This window comes from Haliotis rubra, unplaced genomic scaffold, assembly GCF_003918875.1.
Source record: "Haliotis rubra isolate DU_JTF1 unplaced genomic scaffold, ASM391887v1 Scf153, whole genome shotgun sequence".
In the NCBI taxonomy this organism is placed as follows: domain Eukaryota; kingdom Metazoa; phylum Mollusca; class Gastropoda; order Lepetellida; family Haliotidae; genus Haliotis; species Haliotis rubra.
Window position 1 is genome coordinate 286,300 of NW_025765481.1, and position 23,138 is coordinate 309,437.

General features: G+C 43.6%; 1 protein-coding gene and 1 long non-coding RNA gene across 2 annotated transcripts; both read left to right on the forward strand.

Moving 5' to 3' along the window:
• Nucleotides 1–571: 571 nt before the first annotated feature.
• LOC124270606 (ubiquitin-conjugating enzyme E2-17 kDa-like) lies at nucleotides 572–22,883 on the forward strand. Its single transcript, XM_046705620.1, has 6 exons — nucleotides 572–680; nucleotides 7,923–7,986; nucleotides 10,238–10,269; nucleotides 10,450–10,527; nucleotides 11,988–12,093; nucleotides 21,452–22,883. Exons 1-6 carry the CDS (start codon nucleotides 657–659, stop codon nucleotides 21,589–21,591), a joined length of 444 nt encoding a protein of 147 aa, XP_046561576.1. The 5' UTR covers nucleotides 572–656; the 3' UTR covers nucleotides 21,592–22,883.
• Nucleotides 8,248–9,671, forward strand: LOC124270608. The gene is made up of 3 exons (XR_006896840.1): nucleotides 8,248–8,258; nucleotides 8,305–8,307; nucleotides 9,557–9,671. It is a non-coding gene; the product is annotated as an uncharacterized LOC124270608 (long non-coding RNA).
• Nucleotides 22,884–23,138: the final 255 nt, after the last annotated feature.

Below are 23,138 nucleotides of genomic sequence, written 5' to 3' on the forward strand. Positions count from 1 at the left end.
TGTTAGTAAAAGGATATCAAAATATACAACATTTCATGGTGTCATCCCAAAACATAACATTATCAGCTAATTAGTTTGTTATCTCGCTAAATATTTTTTTAAAAAACGTTCCTAGAAACTATATAAACCAACTCGGATATTTGGAAATCACATATTTTAATACATATATGTAAATTATAAAATTAATAAATCAGTCGAGAATATTTTGTGAATATGGGCAAACATGCAGCTCATTCCATACGAAAACAACAGACTAAGTGCATGTTCACCATTGTGTATTACGTATCATTCATTTCCACACGTTTTGTGGTCAAAGGGACGTAATTTTGACTTCACAAACACATTTCATAGGGCTTATTTGATCTCTTTAGAACTGTGATTATATATTTGGGGACCTTGTATCACCAGAATCCGCCCTAACTATGTATAGGCTATCCAGGAAACGCATTAGAGAATGTGGAACAAAACAAACTTCATAAAAATTGAAAAACCTGTAAAAAAGCGCCTGTAAAATCACGTGTCCCCTGCAATGCGGAAGTAGGAAGGTCAGGAAATACATCGTCTGCGCATGGCAATCTGACATTGGGGTATTTCCCAAGTAGGGCGGCTGGTTCCCGTGACTTGTGGGAGATTGTTATGCTAAACATTGTCATACGATGGCATTGAAAAGAATAAATAAGGTAAGATCGAACGGAAGGCATCGGCCGATCAATGTATGATCTAATGGAGGTATCTGAAACACATTTAGTGCCGTTTCAGAGTCGACAAACATTCAACTGCCCGCTAATCAGCAACTCGTGTCATCGCCGGTTTTGGCGACAAAAATCCAGAATTCATTCAGATTTGATCGCTTACTCGTTCACGAAAACGAGAAATATAGGACCTATTGTACAGTAAAATAACACGTGGTGTGAATATTGTTTCGGAACATGAGCCAAATTATGAACGACGACGTCAGCAGTAAGTAACGCTATGGCTGACTCTTAGTATTTATGGGTCACTGATCACGAACATTTTGTCTATTTGTGTAAAATAATCCTATGGTAACCGTAAATAGTTAGCTGTGTTATTGTTTACTCTACCCGGAATATAAGTCGTAAATCTGACCTTAGTCGAAAACCGTGTCACCTACTGAGCTTCCTGTGTTAAAACATGTTACCATAGTTAAAATACTTTCACATAAAACCCGTTTTATGTTGTGTTTTCAACATCGCTGGTTTAGGAAATGACGTTGCTATTAGAAACTTGTACACAAGGTTACTAACGAAACACTGATATAAGTCATGATTGACCTGGATTTATTTATAGCAGACTTTGACCTGAGCATATTCCAAGTTGAAAAGACCTACAAGGAGTTGTGTTGCCCTGTCCTATCTGAAAACTAAAACTACCTTTACTTGGTCGGAGAATATGGTGTTCACTATGATGTTTGTTTGTTATTTAACTTTACACTCAGCAATATTCCAGCTAAATAATTGAGTCAAGACCAGACAATCCAGTGATCAACAGCATCAGCATCAATCTATGCAGTTGGGATACAATGACATATGTCAACCAAGACAGTGAGCCTGACCAACCGATCATGTTTGTCGCCTCTTTCTACAAGCATGGGTTGTTGAATAGCAAATCTAGTCTGAATCTTAATGGGTCTGTTTAATATGGGAAATGCCCCCAAAAGGTACCTCTGTGGACAAGCAGTTTGTTTGAAAAAACATATATGCCAATCCCAGTTCAGACTCTTATCATAATGCTAAAAAGATGCTGCTTGAAGCCAGCAAGGTCGTTCAGGCATTTTTGCACGTCATATGACATACAACGTGTATGTATTGCTTTGTCCTTTCAAATATACTATTAAAAAAGTAGAGGATATTCAATGAAATGGTGTCACAACTAGTAATATTTTATAATCAATGAATTTCACAGTGCATCAAGGACATCTAACTGAGGTTTACTTTTGTTGTTGAACATCAGATGAACATAGATTTAGATAATGAACCAAAGCGTCATATTGTCAATCACATCATATACCATGAAAAGTCAAATTCCTTAATACATTGTGAGTATGTCTCTTTTCTCAAAACGATCCCAGATTTGTTCTCAGTAATGATAAGAGTCCTGTGCGCTCTTGCAATGTTGCATTGTCATCCTGAAACACAAAATAATGTTCATGTTGGCACGCAAATGGATCCACATGTGCTACCATGTTGGCACTTCCATGAATAATATCTAGAGATGTTCTGCCAGTCACAGAGTTCCCACTCCTTGCCATGACTGAGCCAGCCCCAGAATGATTGTACTATCTAACGTTAATGGCATGAGAATGACCGTTCTGCGTACGCCCCACTCTGCTGCACCTGTGTAGGTAGTCCAAAGTAAACCTTGATTCATCTGGAAACATAATGTTTGCCCAACAGTGATTGATCCAGCATTGTTGCTCTTGATACCAACAGCGTCTGACAGTAGTGTGACAGTCTGTCAGCCATTGGATGTCACAAGGACATTTCGGCATGCAGGTTCCATCTGTGTAGCCGATTACGAATCAGTCTGTCTACCCAGGCTAACACCAGTAGCTCTGAAGTTTGTCTCCAATTTGTGAGGCACGTTGACCGTGGTTTTGTAACACAGTCGTTCTGATGAAACAGTCTTGTGTGCCAGTTGTTGCCCTTGGTTGACCAGATCAACTTCTGTCATCAGTGTTATTTATCAGTCAATATAATAGCAACATAAACATAATACCTCGCTACTTCTGCACAGTGGGAAAGTTTTCTTTGGTAGGCCTGATAATGTGCCTGAGTGTGGTATTCATGCTTAAATGCGGCATGGTATCTCAGTGAGCTAGCACTATAAAACCAGCTTCAGTCTGGGCTAGTACAAGCAGCCGCACATACACATACACATACACACGCATGTCGTCATATGAGCGAAATATTCTTCAGTATGTTGCTGTAATGTAGCAATCAAGCCGACATTTCATAAATGGCATGAGTGAAAGCGTAGGTAAGATATACATAGAGTTTGATAAACCTGTGAAGCTCCAGGTTAGAACTGGGCCACTGGTCTTCAGCAACCTGACTGACAGGATGGGTGATGCATGATGATTGCATCATAGTTGCATAAGTGTTCATGCGTCAATCACTGGATTGTCTGGTCCATACTGAATTATCTACAGACAACCCTCATATAGCCGGAACAGTGTGACAATGACATTGAACAACAAGCAAACAAAAGCCGAGTTAGTTTTGAGACTGTGTTTGCTAGCCGTGTTATACAAGTATGACTGATGTGTGTATTGGCCATAATATTTCCCAGTCCTGTTCAACAGTTCAGGATGACTGCTACATAACCGCTTTATATTTCTGAGTGTTGTAATGGATTTGAACTACTGACCTGAACTGACCGAGGTTGGACGCCTTGTCCACATGACCAAAGAGATTAACCATATCAACAGTGTGACAAGGTGAGTATGTTCTCTGTGGGGCAACTCTGGACTGCTCAAGTGCTGAGAGGGAGTTCTACTGTGACCTGTGGCATTTAGTCGCATGCTAGTCCTGTAACGCTTGAGGAACCTTTCGTTGCTGGTTCTGAGAGCCTTAACATATTATGTTACATAGTTTGGAGGGTAGATTGGTGGGGGCAGTCCTTAGATGTTTTTAAAGCTAGGGTTGGTTGGTTGGTTGATTTGTTGTTTAACGCCGCACTCAGCAATATTCCAGCTGTATGGCGGTGGTCTTTAAATAATCAAGTCTGGACCAGACAATCCAATGATCAACAGCATGAGCATCAATCTACGAAATTGGGATGCAATGACATTTGAAGCTAGGGACCCTTGATGTATTACCAATAACATGACAGCTAGGACCGTAGCTGTTTTTTTCTGTACATTTGCTTTATGTTTTGTTAATTACTTAAATGTAAAGGATGATATTTATCAGGTCTACAAGTTCACTGGTTCAAATTCAACATGTTCATGAAATAGTACATCTTTAAATCCTAACCTTTACCAAAACTGATGATCATACTTAAAGATGACTCATAACATCATTTACAAGTTATTTTTAACTGAGTTTGTGTAGAAACAAAGAACTGACCTAAAGCAAAGGGTGTGCCTACATTTCATTGACCGTGTTGACCAGCTAGGATAGTTGGTGTCTTCCTGCATGCTCATGCCCACCAACTGATTGTCACAGTAACCTTTACCTTTAATTAAATGAATGTCTATACAGGGCTACAGATAAGAGCCGTACACTCGTAATGTACGCCTCAATATCAATGAAGTACGACATAATATAACATTTCAAGCGTATCATGTACGCACATAAATATCTTTGTACGTCTAACATTTAATGTCTGTGCGTATCGTACAAATGGAAAATCTATTTCGGATAAATACTTGTTGTCAAGAGGTTCTTTTCCAACACGATTTGACACATGAGGAAACCCCCGCAGTGGGAATCCCTTGCGTTGCCATGCAACGATATGCGTCACTATTTTTCGATTGGCTAACCAGTACCTGTGTTGGTTGTTGTTGTTGGCTATACAGCACCTGTGTTGGTTGTTGTTGGCTATACAGCACCTGTGTTGGTTGTTGTTGGCTATACAGCACGTGTGTTGGTTGTTGTTGTTGGCTATACAGCACCTGTGTTGGTTGTTGTTGTTGTTGGCTATAGAGCACCTGTGTTGGTTGTTGTTGGCTATACAGCACGTGTATTGGTTGTTGTTGGCTATACAGCACGTGTGTTGGTTGTTGTTGTTGGCTATACAGCACCTGTGTTGGTTGTTGTTGGCTATACAGCACGTGTGTTGGTTGTTGTTGTTGGCTATACAGCACGTGTGTTGGTTGTTGTTGGCTATACAGCACGTGTGTTGGTTGTTGTTGGCTATACAGCACCTGTGTTGGTTGTTGTTGGCTATACAGCACGTTGTGTTGGTTGTTGTTGGCTGTTGGCTATACAGCACCTGTGTTGGTTGTTGTTGGCTATACAGCACCTGTGTTGGTTGTTGTTGTTGGCTATACAGCACCTGTGTTGGTTGTTGTTGTTGGCTATACAGCACCTGTGTTGGTTGTTGTTGTTGGCTATACAGCACGTGTGTTGGTTGTTGTTGGCTATACAGCACCTGTGTTGGTTGTTGTTGTTGGCTATACAGCACCTGTGTTGGTTGTTGTTGTTGGCTATACAGCACCTGTGTTGGTTGTTGTTGTTGGCTATACAGCACGTGTGTTGGTTGTTGTTGGCTATACAGCACCTGTGTTGGTTGTTGTTGGCTATACAGCACCTGTGTTGGTTGTTGTGGCCATACAGCACCTGTGTTGGTTGTTGGCTATACAGCACCTGTGTGTTTGTTGTTGTTGGCTATACAGCACCTGTGTTGGTTGTTGTTGGCTAGCTACAGCACCTGTGTTGGTTGTTGTTGGCTATACAGCACCTGTGTTGGTTGTTGTTGTTGGCTATACAGCACCTGTGTTGGTTGTTGTTGTTGGCTATACAGCACCTGTGTTGGTTGTTGTTGTTGGCTATACAGCACCTGTGTTGGTTGTTGTTGTTGGCTATACAGCACGTGTGTTGGTTGTTGTTGGCTATACAGCACCTGTGTTGGTTGTTGTTGGCTATACAGCACCTGTGTTGGTTGTTGTTGGCTATACAGCACCTGTGTTGGTTGTTGTTGTTTGCTATACAGCACCTGTGTTGGTTGTTGTTGGCTATACAGTACCTGTGTTGGTTGTTGTTGGCTATACAGCACCTGTGTTGGTTGTTGTTGGCTATACAGCACCTGTGTTGGTTGTTGTTGTTGTTGGCTATACAGCACCTGTGTTGGTTGTTGGCTATACAGCACCTGTGTTGGTTGTTGTTGGCTATACAGCACGTGTGTTGGTTGTTGTTGTTGTTGGCTATACAGCACCTGTGTTGGTTGTTGTTGTTGGCTATACAGCACCTGTGTTGGTTGTTGTTGGCTATACAGCACCTGTGTTGGTTGTTGTTGGCTATACAGCACCTGTGTTGGTTGTTGTTGTTGGCTATACAGCACGTGTGTTGGTTGTTGTTGGCTATACAGCACGGGTGTTGGTTGTTGGCTATACAGCACCTGTGTTATTGTTGTTGGCTATACAGCACCTGTGTTGGTTGTTGTTGGCTATACAGCACCTGTGTTGGTTGTTGTTGTTGGCTATACAGCACCTGTGTTGGTTGTTGTTGGCTATACAGCACGTGTGTTGGTTGTTGTTGTTGGCTATACAGTACCTGTGTTGGTTGTTGTTGGCTATACAGCACCTGTGTTGGTTGTTGTTGGCTATACAGCACGCGGTGTTGGTTGTTGTTGTTGTTGCTATACAGCACCTGTGTTGGTTGTTGTTGGCTATACAGCACGTGTGTTGGTTGTTGTTGGCTATACAGCACCTGTGTTGGTTGTTGTTGGCTATACAGCACCTGTGTTGGTTGTTGTTGGCTATACAGCACCTGTGTTGGTTGTTGTTGTTGGCTATACAGCACCTGTGTTGGTTGTTGTTGTTGCTATACAGCACGCTGTGTTGGTTGTTGTTGGCTATACAGCACCTGTGTTGGTTGTTGTTGGCTATACAGCACCTGTGTTGGTTGTTGTTGTTGGCTATACAGCACCTGTGTTGGTTGTTGTTGTTGGCTATACAGCACCTGTGTTGGTTGTTGTTGGCTATACAGCACCTGTGTTGGTTGTTGTTGTTGGCTATACAGCACCTGTGTTGGTTGTTGGCTATACAGCACCTGTGTTGGTTGTTGTTGGCTATACAGCACCTGTGTTGGTTGTTGTTGGCTATACAGCACCTGTGTTGGTTGTTGTTGTTGGCTATACAGCACCTGTGTTGGTTGTTGTTGGCTATACAGCACCTGTGTTGGTTGTTGTTGGCTATACAGCACCTGTGTTGGTTGTTGTTGGCTATACAGCACCTGTGTTGGTTGTTGTTGGCTATACAGCACCTGTGTTGGTTGTTGTTGTTGGCTATACAGCACCTGTGTTGGTTGTTGTTGGCTATACAGCACCTGTGTTGGTTGTTGTTGGCTATACAGCACCTGTGTTGGTTGTTGGCTATACAGCACCTGTGTTGGTTGTTGTTGGCTATACAGCATGTGTGTTGGTTGTTGTTGTTTGCTATACAGCACCTGTGTTGGTTGTTGTTGGCTATACAGCACCTGTGTTGGTTGTTGTTGGCTATACAGCACCTGTGTTGGTTGTTGTTGTTGGCTATACAGCACCTGTGTTGGTTGTTGTTGGCTATACAGCACCTGTGTTGTTGTTGTTGGCTATACAGTACCTGTGTTGGTTGTTGTTGGCTATACAGCACCTGTGTTGGTTGTTGTTGTTGTTGGCTATACAGCACCTGTGTTGGTTGTTGTTGTTGGCTATACAGCACCTGTGTTGGTTGTTGTTGTTGGCTATACAGCACCTGTGTTGGTTGTTGTTGGCTATACAGCACCTGTGTTGGTTGTTGTTGTTGGCTATACAGCACGTGTGTTGGTTGTTGTTGGCTATACAGCACGTGTTGGTTGTTGGCTATACAGTACCTGTGTTGGTTGTTGTTGGCTATACAGCACCTGTGTTGGTTGTTGTTGTTGGCTATACAGCACCTGTGTTGGTTGTTGTTGTTGGCTATACAGCACCTGTGTTGGTTGTTGTTGGCTATACAGCACGTGTGTTGGTTGTTGGCTATACAGTACCTGTGTTGGTTGTTGTTGGCTATACAGCACCTGTGTTGGTTGTTGTTGGCTATACAGCACGTGTGTTGGTTGTTGTTGTTGGCTATACAGCACCTGTGTTGGTTGTTGTTGGCTATACAGCACCTGTGTTGGTTGTTGTTGGCTATACAGCACCTGTGTTGGTTGTTGTTGTTGGCTATACAGCACCTGTGTTGGTTGTTGTTGTTGGCTATACAGAGTGTGTGTTTGTTGTTCCAGGAGCTTCAGGACCTGAACAAAGACCCTCCAGCCAGCTGCTCAGCAGGACCGGTCGGAGATGACAGTGAGAATACAATCTATTATTTTACTTTCACTTCACTTATGTTCTATTGTCAGTCTGCAGTTAAGCCTACTTAGTCCTCCATCTGACTGAAGTCTTCAATGTAGTATTCGACTTCTGATTGTGTTGATTATTACTGTACTAGTGTTTTGCGTTACAATCCCTGTGTTTTATCATCAATGCACAACATGGACTACATGCTCTTGTCCATCCAGCAGGTGAACAGTACATTTGCCTTATAGAAAGGCAGGAAGTAGTCATGAGTCGTTCTGTATGTATGATACAGGGGTGGGTATCCATAATACTAACATTATGAAGGAGCAAGTAATTTGAAACTTTGTATATGTGTGATAAATACTTTGTTATCGATAATGTTATTCCTTGTCATGTGTTTATCTCACTCCTAAATGTGGGGCGGTGGGGTAGCCTATTGGTTAAAGCGTCCGCTCGTCACGCCGAAGACCCGGGTTTGAATCTCCACATGGACACAATGTGTGAAGCCCATTTCTGGTGTCCCCGCTGTGATATTGCTGGACTATTGCTAAAAGCGGCGTAAAACTATATTCGCTCACTCACTCCTAAATGTCTGACTCTCATCTCATTTGGCACCTGCATTTCTCATTACACACCATCGGTGAATTACCGTCCCATAAATAATTGGATAAGGTGGATGAGAAAACATTTTTAATTATGAGGTTCTGGGGGTTCTGTCTTTTTAGTCTTCACTGTTTTGCTACAATTCAGAAAGCATTAAAGTATAGTCCTTGCTTTGTGTTGGGGTCAGCATCACTTAATCGCTAATGCTGAGGAAGGTCCAAAGTAGGAAGGGTTGATCAGACTTTGTAAGCACCTGCTACAGAAAATGTGATAGGTCTTCCTTGTATATCCAATGATCATATGGCGAAAACATAACAGAGACTCACAACAACCCTAGCATGAAGATTGCTTTCTGAAACTATGCCCTCCTAGACGGAGCAGGTCTTGAAATGTAACTGCCATTTCCAACTGACATAGCCATTATAATATTACAATCAGCAAAACAATATGAGTGCAATGGTTACAATGTTCAGGGGTGGAAATAACCGATTGCCCGACATCCAAGTCCAGTGTTGTTTTCTGTTGGGCAAGCAAATTTGTATATCACACTGTACCGGTGTCCAGTTGACTTTCCAATGTAAATTATGTTGTTTATTTAAAAAATCAACAAGAAAACGGCAAGTATAGTGGAAAAATTATCAGGGCAAGTGATGTTACATGTGCCACTGTACCGGAGTACACTATCAATTTTAAAGTTATTTCCACCCCTGATGTTGTAAGTGATCGGTGACTGTACAGTTAGTCTATGTTAAAGTATGTCAGTTATGATCATCTTAGAGTGAGTGAGTTTAGTCTTGGACATGACTAGCGAACACTCTAACCACTAGGCTACCCTACCACCCCAATCATTGTCAGATTACTTCATAGAAGAGTCTCAGTGTTCTTTGTGTTGAGGTGATCATAACTCCCACACCATAACACAGACTTTCAACAATCATCATAGCCCTGACTCTGTTTTGCTGAACTCCTCCCTCAGGCCTACCAAAGAAAACTTTCCCACTGTGCAGAAAAACCCAAGAAAAGCCCACATTATTCGTGGAATTAGCAACATAAACATATCACCTCGCTACTGAAACAGTAAAACCGGCAACTTTAAATCGCTAAAACTGGATAAAAAACGAAGCGCCTGCAACTTTGATTTTGCGCATGCGCACATGGAAGAGGAAGCCTCTGCCGCATGTTGACATTTTCCAGCTTGGATAAAAGTTACATTCCCTTTTTAAAGTATTTCTGTTGTGTTATTTGGCATTTGGCATCATCATACTTGTGTCCACACTGTTTAGTTTACTTTCCATTCGTATGAAATGATTGACAGCAATTATTTCAACATATTCAATACATGTTCTCGTGCGCGAAGCCATTCACAGTTGCTCGGAAATTTTAAAGAAGCTCAGATCACATAAAGAGCATGCGCAGTAGAGGTCAAAGTTCGGTGATTTAAAAATGTTGCAGTTTCATAGTCTTTCGTTGCCGTTTTTACTGTTTCGGTAGCGAGGTAATATGTTTATGTTGCTATTTCCACGATCAATGTGGGCTTTTCTGCGTTTTTCTGCACAGTGGGAAAGTTTTCTTTGGTAGGCCTGTCCCTGGTGTTTAATATATCATACACTATTTCTTGTCACAGCATACAGTTTGATCTGTTCTGTATTTGTTTCAGTGTTCCACTGGCAAGCAACAATAATGGGTCCTGTAAGTATGCTCCTCTTACTAAGTCTTTTCAAGGTAGAGAGAAATCATGAAATAATGTCAGAAAATTGAGTATTTGGATGCTGAGAGAAAATGGAATTGCTATCAAGGTCTGACAGCACTGTGTGGTCTTCAACAACAAACAAACAAAAAGGAATCAATTGTTTTGCTTTGCTCTTTCAGCAGGAGTCCCCCTTTTATGGAGGCGTGTTCTACCTGTCGATCCATTTTCCCGCCGATTATCCTTTCAAGCCTCCCAAGGTAGGAGAGTGTCGTGGAAGGTGTTTGGCCTTCAAACTGTTCTGCAGTTCTCTATGTAGTTCTCACAGTAGAACTGCATTATTGTATGACTCAGGCAGGGATAGAAGTACTTTTTTTTCTAAGTGTGCTTTAGGGCACCAGACAAATGTTTTAGGTGTGCCTTTCAGAAATTGAGTATGCCCACATGTTTTTAGAATAAATGACAATGATGATGATCATTTGAAATTTATTGTTAAATAAAGAAATGGGATTATGAGCATTTAAATATGTATGGTATTATTCAATTTGGAAAAAAATAATTGTTTGGGGATTAAATGACTAAATGTGAGTTATGTCTCTGAAAAATCAGGCTTGTCAAAAGGGCACCGAGAACATTTTTTAGCCGTGCCATTTCAATATTTACCGTGCCATGGCACCCTAATATATGGGGTATTTCGAACCCTGGACTGGTATGTCGCAATACGCAGTTTGTAAATGTTTGAATGTTCCAATATATTGAGTGAAAAAACATTACACATTTTGTGAATATCTCTATTACTGTTTCCCTTTCTAATTAACTGACAAAATGGCATAATTCACATACTGTATATTACTGTAGATAATTTGCTCTCTTAGATAAGCCAAAGTCCTAACTTGACCCTTAAAATCAGTATCAAAATGGTGCGTCCATACATACACGCTGTAATCTTAATCCCTGCATATAATACAAAGCCGAGCAACAACAAATTAGAACTGAAAAGGTAAATAATCTTCTCTAATGATGTTTAATTGCAAATTTGACAATTTTTCTTGTTCGTTCAAGAGAAGAAATACGATGTGGTTTTCTTGCCACCAGAAAAACAGGTTTTCACTATTCCAACCTGATTTCACGTTTGATGTTTTTAGAACCATAACATATATTTTTAGTGTCTTAGTGTGTCGAAAATATGATCTGTCATGCAATTAGTGTCACTCACTATCAAACACTTCAGCTCCCAATGTAGCAGAATCCGGATACCTGTTTCACGAAGTGTTACAAAACAATATGTTTGCCAATAGACAGCCCCACTCCAGAGTATGCAAGTACATGTATGTTTGAAACAAATATCACAGCCTGGTCTGTGAGGGGTAATCTAGTATACAATGCCCAAAATCCAACTGTTAGCCACAGTGATACAATGGTTCTTGATGTGCATGATAATGGCGGGCGGCGGTGGGGTAGCCTAGTGGTTAAAGCATTGGCTCGTCACACCGAAGACCCGGGTTCGAATCCCCACATGGGTACAATGAGTGAAGCCCATTTCTGGTGTCCCCCGCCGTGATATTGCTGGAATATTGCTAAAAGCGGTGTAAAACCAAACTCAGTCAGTCAGTGATAATGGCGGACTATGGTCAATGGAAAATTTTCCCTTATAAATCCAAATACTCCACTGTGGGAATACTGCTTAGTTGCTGATCTAAGATGTCCAATTATGTTCCAGCTGGCGTTCACCACAAGAATCTATCATCCGAACATCAACAGCAATGGCAGTATCTGTTTGGATATACTCAGGTCACAGTGGTCGCCAGCTCTCACTATCTCAAAAGGTAACATTCCACGTTATTGTAGTCGATTGATAGGGGCTTTCCTGTTGGTTCCAGAAAACACTAGTGGCACAGTGGAGTAAGGAATCAATACATGCACTACCAGGTTGCATTCTTTGTCAGGGTGAGCTTGTTGTGGGTTTGAACCCCAGACAGTCCCACTCGTGGCACAGTGGAGTAAGGAATCAATACATGCAGTACCAGGTTGCATTCTTTGTCAGGGTGAGCTTGTTGTGGGTTTGAACCCCAGACAGTCCCACTAGTGGCACAGTGGAGTAGGAATCAATACATGCAGTACCAGGTTGCATTCTTTGTCAGGGTGAGCTTGTTGTGGGTTTGAACCCCAGACAGTCCCACTAGTGGCACAGTGGAGTAAGGAATCAATACATGCACTACCAGGTTGCATTCTTTGCCAGGGTGAGCTTGTTGTGGGTTTGAACCCCAGACAGTCCCACTAGTGGCACAGTGGAGTAGGGAATCAATACATGCAGTTCCCGGTTGCTTTATTTGTCAGGGTGAGCTTGTTGTGGGTTTGAACCCCAGACAGTCCCTGATTATGATCCCTGACATTAGTGGTTGATGAGTGCTAAATGTCTGCAACCTGGTTGCCAGCTCTCACCATCTGAATGGTAGTATCTACATTCATGGATTTGTGAGGATAGATAGAACCAACCAACGGAGTGTTTGGTCCAAGTGTACAGTCCCACGAAATACAACTGTGTCCCTCCATTAGCCCTACACCCTATAGAGAGTCCAGATTATAGTACTTCAGGGGTAGCCCAGTGGTTAAAGTGTTTGCCCATCACGCTAAGACCTGAGTTTCCCACAAGGGTACAATGTGCAAAGCCCATTTTTGGTCTCCCCCACCGTGATATTGCTGGAATAGTGCTAAAAGCGGGATGGAAGTTCACTCACTCACTCACTCACTCACTCACTCACTCACTCACTCACTCACTCACTCACTCACTCACTCACTCACTCACTCACTCACTCACTCACCCACCCACCCACCCACCCACTCACTCACTCACTCACTCACTCACCAGCATCACACACTGGTTGTACAACTTGACCAGATACATCAGGTCACTGAGAACCAGAGAAAGGGAACATTCTGTATTGTACTGTTCGATCTAAAGACACTTGTTGATGGCATCACACATACTCACTGGATTGTCAGGTCCAAACTCAATAGACCTCTTCATATAGCTAGTATATTGCTGAATGTCATTTAATAATATATCACAGGGGTGGAAATAACCCATTGCCCGACGTCCACGTCCTGTGTTTTTTTCTCTCAGGCAAGCAAAATTGTATTTCACTCTGTACCGGTGTCCAGTTGACTTTCCAATGTTAATTATGTTGTTTATTTGAAAATCAACAAGAAACTTGGCCGGTATAGTGGGAAAATTATCAGGGCAAGGGATTACATGTGCCACTGTACCGGAGTACACGAGCAATTTTAAAGTTATTTCCACCCCTGTATCAACAAACAAACAGCATTGGTGGATCACATACCCAGTACCAGTACAATGTGCAAGAGTTGATTACGATGTCAACTGTTCGCATAGGCCATTGTTCTATTCATAATGGGGCGGTGGGTTAGCCTAATGGTTAAAGCGTTGGCTCGTCACGCCGAAGACCCGGGTTCGAATCCCCACATGGGTACAATGTGTGAAGCCCATTTCTGGTGTCCCCCGCCGTGATTTTGCTGGAATATTGCTAAAAGCGGCGTAAAACCAAACTCAGTCGGTCAGTCTTTTCGAATGCCTCAAAATCGCTTTGGCGGTAGTTAAAGGGTTCACTCGCAATGCCAAAGACCCAGGTTTGATTCCCCAATGTCAGCGTTTGAAATACCTGCCTGCTCAACCGCCCGGAATGGGTTATTTTCAACACGGACTGCCAGATTCTCAAATCCACCTGCCCTACAGTCGGGTTAAAATTTAGACCTGTATATAGTGATATTCATCATGTTTAGGGATAGTTAATCATTATTAAGTCACTTGTAGAAACAAATGAGGAATAGCACTTGGATGATAAGCTACGTCACTTGTCAAACCTAAATTATTTGCGTGGGGTAAGTTTTGGTCAGGGCTGGCAAGTATTACATCTAACCAGCCCTGTGGTCTGGCTGAATTTTTGGGGAGTTTCATACCCTGCCAATGTGAAGATCTTTCCTGCAGGGGAAAACCAAACTCATTCACTCAAAAATGAAAAAAGCTGTAATTTTTTAAACTTATCCCTTCTCACGACTTGCACCTCTCTCTCTTGCTTCGACTTTTAGTGGAACGACTGTAAACTTTTTTCCATAGGCCTCCTTGTCCATTCGCCCGTGCACTCCATGCTGCTCTCCTTAATTAGCTTCCTAGTTCCTAATAAAGCTTGCAGCATGCTCCACTAATTGCCCACGTGACTACCTTGAATGATCATTCTCTTTCTTGTCGCACGACTGTGTGGACGTGCTGTATATTAGGGACATTATTTCACCCTAACATTATGGGGAAAACTGATAATCAGTCAAGGAAAAGGAAAGTTTGTGCTCAATGCAAGACGAATTATTCGTCCCTCGACCCTAACTTGTCTTGCAGTGACTGTATTGGACAATGTAACTGGAACAAACTATGTGGCAAGTGTAATTCACTAAAAGATGAGGATTTTAAGGCCTACCTTTGTGTTTGCTCCCGGAGAATCGCCGATAGGGATAGGAAATCAACAGAATCTGATCCCATTCCCACCAAGCGTATCAAGTTACAGCGACAGAAAATCGTACCTTCACGCAAGAGAGCGACGTCTGTGGTTCTAGAGGATCTTATGGACGCTTCATCAGATTCTTACTTATCTGAGGACGTTCGGCACCTATTACGTACACATCAATCACCTCCTTCCATAGCGTCAGATCACTCACGGGTGGTTGTGATCGATAATTCTTCGTTGCCTGTCCCATCTACACTACCAGGGGACCGTAGATCGACACTATCATCATCCAGATCATCGGTACATATCCCCTGGACTGTTTCAGTTTGTTTGGAGCCTGGCCAACCGCGTTCAACCAGCCAACTGTCTCCCCACAGTTCATTGAACCGGACGGAGCTGGCTACAACAGCGTCGCCGGGGGGATGTTCATCATGAATCAACACTTCAGGTTTTGTCACCTAATCGCCGATCCAGATCGCCACATCATTCTACATCACTACAACGATCTAGATCACCTTCACGATCCAGATCGACATCACAAGCCCAATCTAGATCACTGTGCCGATCCAGATCACAGTCACGATCCAGAGCACAACTACGATCCACCTCACCTGATCAATCCAGATCACCTAACCGATCCAGATCCCCAAACGGGTCCAGATCACAACTTCGAATCAGATCACCGGACAGATCCAGATCACCTAGCCGATCCAGATCACAACATCGAAGTAGATCATCAGACCGATCCAGATCACCAAATGGATCCACATCACAACCTCGAATTAGATCACCGGACCGATCTAGGTCACCTAACCAATCCAGATCACAACGTGGAAGTATATCGCCAGACCGATCCGGATCACCAAATCAAGCCAGATCGCAACTGCAAACCAGATCACCTGTTCGATCCAGATCACGATCACAGTTTCCAGTTATTGCATCGAATCGATCCAGATCACTTTACAAATCCAGATCATCTTACCAGGCCAGGTCACCTATACGATCTAGATCACCTTACAGAGCCATTGACCAATCGGGCTCACAGTACAGATCCACATCTCATGGCCGATCCTATTCAGATGGTCGAACCAGAGCTCCAATCAGAACCAGATCACCAACTAGAACTACAGCGACCCGGACTAGTTCTTCATATCATACCGGATCACCTAGCCATACTAGGGAATCCAGATCACCACGTCAAGATCTCGATACAGTTCCTCTGACCGACGCTCGGGTGATCATTGCTCTAATACCACTAATAGGCCTCCAGTCTCTTATGATGTTCCGTCTACACGCTCTGTGAATCCTTCGACTCACTCTAGGATCATCGCTGAGTCATGGGAACCTGATAACAATCCCACTCCTACAGCGACTCCAGATCTAAATATGATGATCAGGGCCATAACCTCAGCCTGGAACCAAATACAGCCTTCTACTCCAGCCCATCCGGCTTCAGTAGCTCTTGGCTCTTCATCTGGTCCACCTCCTGAGATTGATCCAGTCTAAATAGCCATGCCTGCATCTCCCGCACACTCTGAGTTATCTACCCCTGGGGGTAGCTTTGCAGCAGTTGAGACACCTCAGGTACTCCTGTGGATGGTTGAGAAGCTCCAACTTCCCTTGAGTACTTCAGCAGATGACCTGGATCACTCTTATACTCTTAGAAACCGGGATTGGTCTACCATCACCCTACCACCTCGACCTTGTATTCTGAAATTATCCAGTACACTGAATGATGGTTTCAAGAGCCTGAAACGAATTTTGGACGGATTCTCTGCTCCCAGATATAATCCTTCTACCTCTCATGTCCACGGCCTAACAAAAATCTGTACGGCTCCAACAGTTGATGAGGATATTGGAACCCTGTGTGGCAAACGAGCTGCTCGCCCTACCTTATTGAGGACCGAGAGTTGGCTCACATGGATTCAGCCGTGAGAAAGACGTTGCCATCTATTAGTTGCGTGATTGCAGCAGTCGACGCTGTTAACACTGCTCTGGAGCACACTTACTCTGATCAAGACGCTTACATCCGAGGATGCATGACTGGACCAGTTCCAAATTATCCTGGATCAGTTGTCTCATTTTTGGGGCTACACTCTTGCTGTTCGCCGACGTGGACCCCTTAACATCTCTTCATGGGAGGAGCGATTTAAAACAGAACTGTTTCGCTAGCCTTGGTTTACTGACTCCCTCTTCAATGGTAGCGTCCAAGAAGTATCTAATAAAGTTGATAAAGAAACCCACTTTCAAGTCTCGATTGAACTGTTAAAGATACAGAAGTCACAGCTCCAGGACTCATTAAAACAGCGTCGAACTGCACAGTTCACCCCTACCAATCCGGATTTACGCAATCTTTTTCGTGTCGCATCCAACTCTGGCCCAGGGACCAGCGCCGGGAAGCAGTTACGGATTGAGACAATCGCACGACTGGGACCTCCCGCCCACAGTCGTTCTGATATACAACACTCCGGTAGGCGGGAGATTGCAGATCTTTGCCCCCAATTGGACCATCCTCAAAGATCCGTACCTCATCAACTTGCTACTTCACGGCTATCAGCTACCCGTTATTGGCAGTCCACCACTGACGTCACATCCGGCTCATCGCTCATATCCTGTTGGACCAGCTTCAGACTCTGCAATCCACAATAGGTAAGCTATTAGACAAACTCGCGTTAGAGCTCCTAGGTCCATCGCCCGTCACTGCAGGATTCTACTCCCCCATCTTCTTGGTTCCAAAGGAAAATTCCAACAAACTGCAGCTCATCTTCAATATGAAGTTGTTCAATGCCCAATTCCTTCTTCCACCACCTCACTTCAGGGTGGTGTCGATCAACCTTTTACGCACCATCTTGCAGAAGGGAGACTTCCTCATCAGCCTAGATCTTCAGGATGCTTATCTTCACGTTCCGATACATCCAGAACACCGGAAGTACCTTCGCTTCGTGTTCAACGGGAATCACTACCAATGGAAAGTCCTACCATTTGGAATTTCCACGGCCCCATGGCTTTTTACCCGAATTACCAAGCCCATAATGAGCTTTCTCCACTTTCAAGAGATCACCTTCGAAAGTTACATAGATGATTGCATCCAGGCTCAACAGGATCCAATCATATTGCTTTGCCAGCTACAGTTCACAACCATGCTGCTCAGACAGTTAGGGTGGCTGTTGAACATCGCGAAATCGGAACTAATACCGACTCAGAAACTCCAATTCATTGGAGCACTGTTCGACACTCGTCAGGGAATGATGTTCGTACCTCACAACAGGTGGATAAAGATTCAGCAATGCATTCCTCCAGCACTGTCTCAGGCGAGAACCTTACGACAGTGGCAGGAGCTACTGGGCCTTTTGACGTCAGCTCAAGCCTTAACGTACAGAGGCCAGCTCCAACTTTGGCCGATACAGCGATTTCTACGCCCGTACCTTCAGGCCGACAACCCCAAGGAACTAATTTGCCTTCGAGAACCGTTTCATCCAGTCCTTCAATGGTGGCTCGACGAACAGAATGTTTGCGCCAGAGTTTCTATGATTCCCTTTGCACTGACTCATCACCTATTCGTCAATGCATCCCTCATGGGTTGGGGAGCTCACTTCCTCGACCACCAAGTGGCCGGGCTGTGGTCATCCGACGAACGGGTACTGCATATAAACGAGCTGGAATTCAAGGCGGTAATTCAAGCCATCTCACATTGGGCAACAGAGCTTCAATCAACCAGTCTGTTGTTCCAATCAGACAATTCGACAGTGGTTTGGTATATAAATCATCTAGGCTCGACAGGCTCTGCGAATCTGCTACAATGGGCGATCAGGTTCTTCCATCTCATCGACTCACTCAACATCGTAGCCAGAGCCAGACACATTCCCGGGTTAAAAAATGTGATCGCCGATGCCTTGTCCCAATCCAACCGACCGTCCCCGACAGAGTGGAAGTTACTGCCCCAGATCTTTCAGTCGATGATCTACCGTTATCACGGCCTCAAATAGATCTGTTCGCCACAAGGTTCAACAACCAACTTCCAAAGTTCGTATCACCAATCCCAGACTCCTTGGCGTGGGACCTCGACACGTTGGCTACCACCACGGGCAAGAAGATTTCCACTGTTCCTGAGTTGCGGAGTCTACTACGCTCCTATAGACTCCTACGTTCCTGACCAGTCCAGGAAGTTCAGACCTCCAGCCTGGGATCTGTCCGTCGTCCTTCGTCATATGATTTCTACAGATTATGAACCTTCAGAAGACAAGAACTTCGAACGAGTGACATTCATGACATTCTTCCTGGTAGCTTTGGCTACCGCTGCTCGTATATCTGAACTGCATGCGCTTGATGTCAATCGGGTGCGGTTCAAGCGGAAGAAGCATGGCAAGGCTTTCCTGGGTGTCCGCTGGGACTTCATTGCGAAAAACCAACTGCCAGGGCAACCGGACCGGATGTTTACCATTCCCCCGTTGTCCACCATTCTTGGGCCTGATGATAATGAAGATTTGACACGCTGCCCTGTTAGGGCTCTACACGTTTACCTTGCTGCCTCCAAGGATCGTCGACGGCTACGGAAGAGCCTCTTCATACCCTTGTCGAACGCTTCAAGAACTGAGGTTTCCCGGACCACATTGGCCTTCTGAATGCGTGCCACGATCCTGCGAGCCTACACCTTTGCAGGATTGCCCCCTCCAGCCGCTTCCAATCCTCATGAGACTCGTGCACTAGTCTTGACGATGGCCCTCCATAGCAACTGCTCCTTGACCGCTATCATGGAAGGTTGCTTCTGGCGTTCTGATACAGTCTTCTCTTCACATTACCTGCTAGACCTGTCTGTCACGAATGTCCAGGGACTACACCATTTTGGACCTCTTGTACTGGCTCAGCAGCTTACATCGGCCCAACAACGCAGATGAGGGACGGCTCCGCATTCGCGTTACTACTTCCTTGTATATACTGAATAAAAGTTGAACTGGATCTCAACCTTTTGTTCTCATTATATGGGTTTAAGAACTACTTCACTTGGCCTCCATACCAAGGCATCGGAATATGGCCACCTAGCATGGCCCTACGGACCTGAGGCACAATCAGTATGACGATGCAGAGGTGTTCGACATTCACGCTTACTGACCTCTACTCCACGGAGCAATTACGTCAGTGTAGTGTGACACTCCCCGAATTCCAGTGGATTTCGTTGTGTTCTGCCTCCAAAGTTGCCGGGCACATCCTTTGATTAAGCTTAGGCAAAGGAGTAAGGGTCAATTTGATGCTGCCCGGAACTGAACGTTAAACCTTGTAGATGCCGAGTTGTGTTTCTCTTTCACCCGCCTCGGTCAGTGTCTGGGGGGGCCTTCTTGAAGTAGGGGCTGGCACGATTCTAGTCGCAAGACTTTAATTACGGGGGTACCTTGTAAATCGTGGCGAGGCGAGGCTTACTTGTCGAGTTGCGTCCCTTGTCTTGTACAAGGTTGCGGCCGAACACCACATCGCTCGGGAGCACCCATCTCCCTGGGAGTCGTTATGCTTAGTAAGCCAAGGGGTTCCGGAGAACCCACTACAAGCATAGGAGTTGTGTGCATGCGTTACAAGCCTCCCTTGTACATCGCTATCTACGGTTGTCATCGGTCCACACAGCTCCAAGACCAGCTGTTCGCACTGACCAGACAAGGTAATCTGCGGCCCGCCGTCTTACCGTGGGATAAGTGCAAGTCGTGAGATAGGATAAGTTGAAAAATTTGGAAATTTTAATATAAATTATATATTTATATACTTATCCTATCTCACGTGATGGATGCCCGCCCGGCCTCCCCACTACTAAGATTACAACGTTGGCTCCAAAATGAGAATGATCATTCAAGGTAGTCACGTGGGCAATGAGTGGAGCATGCTGCAAGCTCTATTAGAAACTAGGAAGCTAATTAAGGAGAGCAGCATGGAGTGCACGGGCGAATGGACAAGGAGGCCTATGGAAAAAAGTTTACAGTCGTTCCACTAAAAGTCGAAGCAAGAGAGAGAGGTGCAAGTCGTGAGATAGGATAAGTATATAAATATACAATTTATATTAAAATTTCCAATATTCTACGTGGATAATTATTCAATATGAGGTAGGAAATCTGAGAGCACAACCCTATGAGGAAATGGGTGTCTACCTTTGATGGTGGCGATATTGTATTTTGATGTTGAAAATATATTTCTAAACTGAAGTGAGGGAAGTGCGTTGCCAACCTTTGCTCGCTTCACTCGCATATAGGAAGACTGGTCATTTTCTCTTTGCTGCGCAACCTTATTTGCGCTACAGTTTGCCTGTGGTTAACACTACCTTGTACCATGCTCAATACCTGTTGTAATGGCTGGTGACGTGTAGTGGATGTCTCAAAATACCTGCTTGGTCAGGTGAAGTGGGGACTTTTGGGTGGCACACTCACCAGAGACCTGGGCTCAATTTCTCTCTTGGGTGTGAAAACTTTTGCTGGAATATTGCTTAAAACACACCATAAAATCATGCTCTCAAGTGACCATGATGGCAAACTAACCCTTCCGGCTCTATTCGGTATTGAAGGGGATCCTACTATCTTTTAGATTTGCTGCCATAGTGTCAAACCTCTCAAAGTTTATTATTACAAGGATCTTTGAACATTTGTATTTAATTTTGACTACAGCTTTCATTGATCATTTCTTTCCATTTCAGTACTTCTATCCATCACTTCCCTGTTGACTGACGCCAACCCTGATGACCCTCTTGTCCCTGAGATTGCCAGAGTTTACAAAACGGATCGTAGAAAGTACGATGATACAGCCCGAGACTGGACCAAAAAATATGCAATGTGATGCGACTTGAAACGTTTTTTAAGTTCGTAAGTGACATGCAGGACTGCTATGATTGACAATTTCGTAGACTAAAAAGAATGTGAATTTGCAGTTTCACCCGGATATCTTGTTTATTGCTGTGAGGACCTGGGATATCACGGCCCTTTCAGTTCCTTCTAAGGGTGACATACATGTAGATTTACAGCCCTGGATCTCAAGCCACTAGCACCATTGTCTAAGCTTGCACCTCAACCATCCTGTAAAACCCTTGAGAATATTGACATCATTTCCCATTGTGGTTACTTGTCAGCTTGCCCAGCTAGGCTTTAAATATGTACATACTTGGTTCTCAGGTTCTTCAGCAATAATAATGAAAATATCTTTACATTTTGACAAAAATGAAAAATTCTCATTTTGGACAGTAAATGTTATGCTAAAACATGTGGACAACATCAATCGCCCCACTAGATTTCAAAACCAGTGAGAACCAATTATGTCCATTTTTAGCCTCGTCGATTAGTCATTAACAGTAGAGTTTGTTGTTGCTGTGAATATTCAACAGGGTTTTTTAAAGCGTTTAACTATTGTCCAGTGCTATCTTTATCATGATCTTTATCATGTTTATGATTATTATTTGATAAATATCATTGTCACAATTATTATTTGAAATGTAAGTAAACTGTGCACTTTTGAAATTTGATGTATTCCAACTTGTTCATTTTATTCTGTGACATTAATTATGAGTCTAGTTCTTTGGGTGGTAATGTTATTGGTGCTAACAGGCTTTTAGACAGGTCAAGTTTTAGAGTTAGTTTTAGACTCAATTGAATAGTTAAGTACGTATTTGTATATGCCTGAAATCAAGTGACAGTTGTGCTGTTGTACTAAAGGTAGTGCCAACACAGGTCTCTATGTTGTATGGGTTAGTTGTCTTCAAACAGCATCCTTAGATAAGTGTCCTCATTGTATCTTCATCCTCGGATTTCCGGAGTATTTTCATCACAGGAAAGTAAGTGGTGATTACCTCAGGTAGATGGGTGTGTTTTCAGTTAGCATGCGTACCTATAGCAGTCCTGGGAAGGCAGTAGCAAGCATTGCAAGTCCTATAGATTTAATCAGTAAGTAGGATCATCACAGGTTATATTACTTACTATCATGATGCACACTGATTTCAGCGAGCACTGTTGGCCAGGTGGATTAGGGCACATCATGATTTGCTGTGCAGAGTTGCATCCCTTTGTGCTGCCAGGAATCAGGACCCAATTTTAACCTGATTGTGATTCCTGGTTTATTGGCAGTGTGCTTGTCAGTTTCTCCCCACTTTTAGCTGACAGGCATTCTCTTCCCACAGAGGTTACTCCTGTCATATCTTCCTACGTAACCTCTGTTCTAATATGGCCATTTCATGGTGTGAGCGTTCAGGACTCGTGATTGGAGGCAATCAGATTTAGTTGTGCAATCATCGACGTTGTTTCAAAAGTGATCATTCCCAAGGCCTCGGTAATTTCCGTATGCTTCGAGAAAACTAAACTTCTTCCCCTACGCGATGCACAAACGTTTCTTCTAGA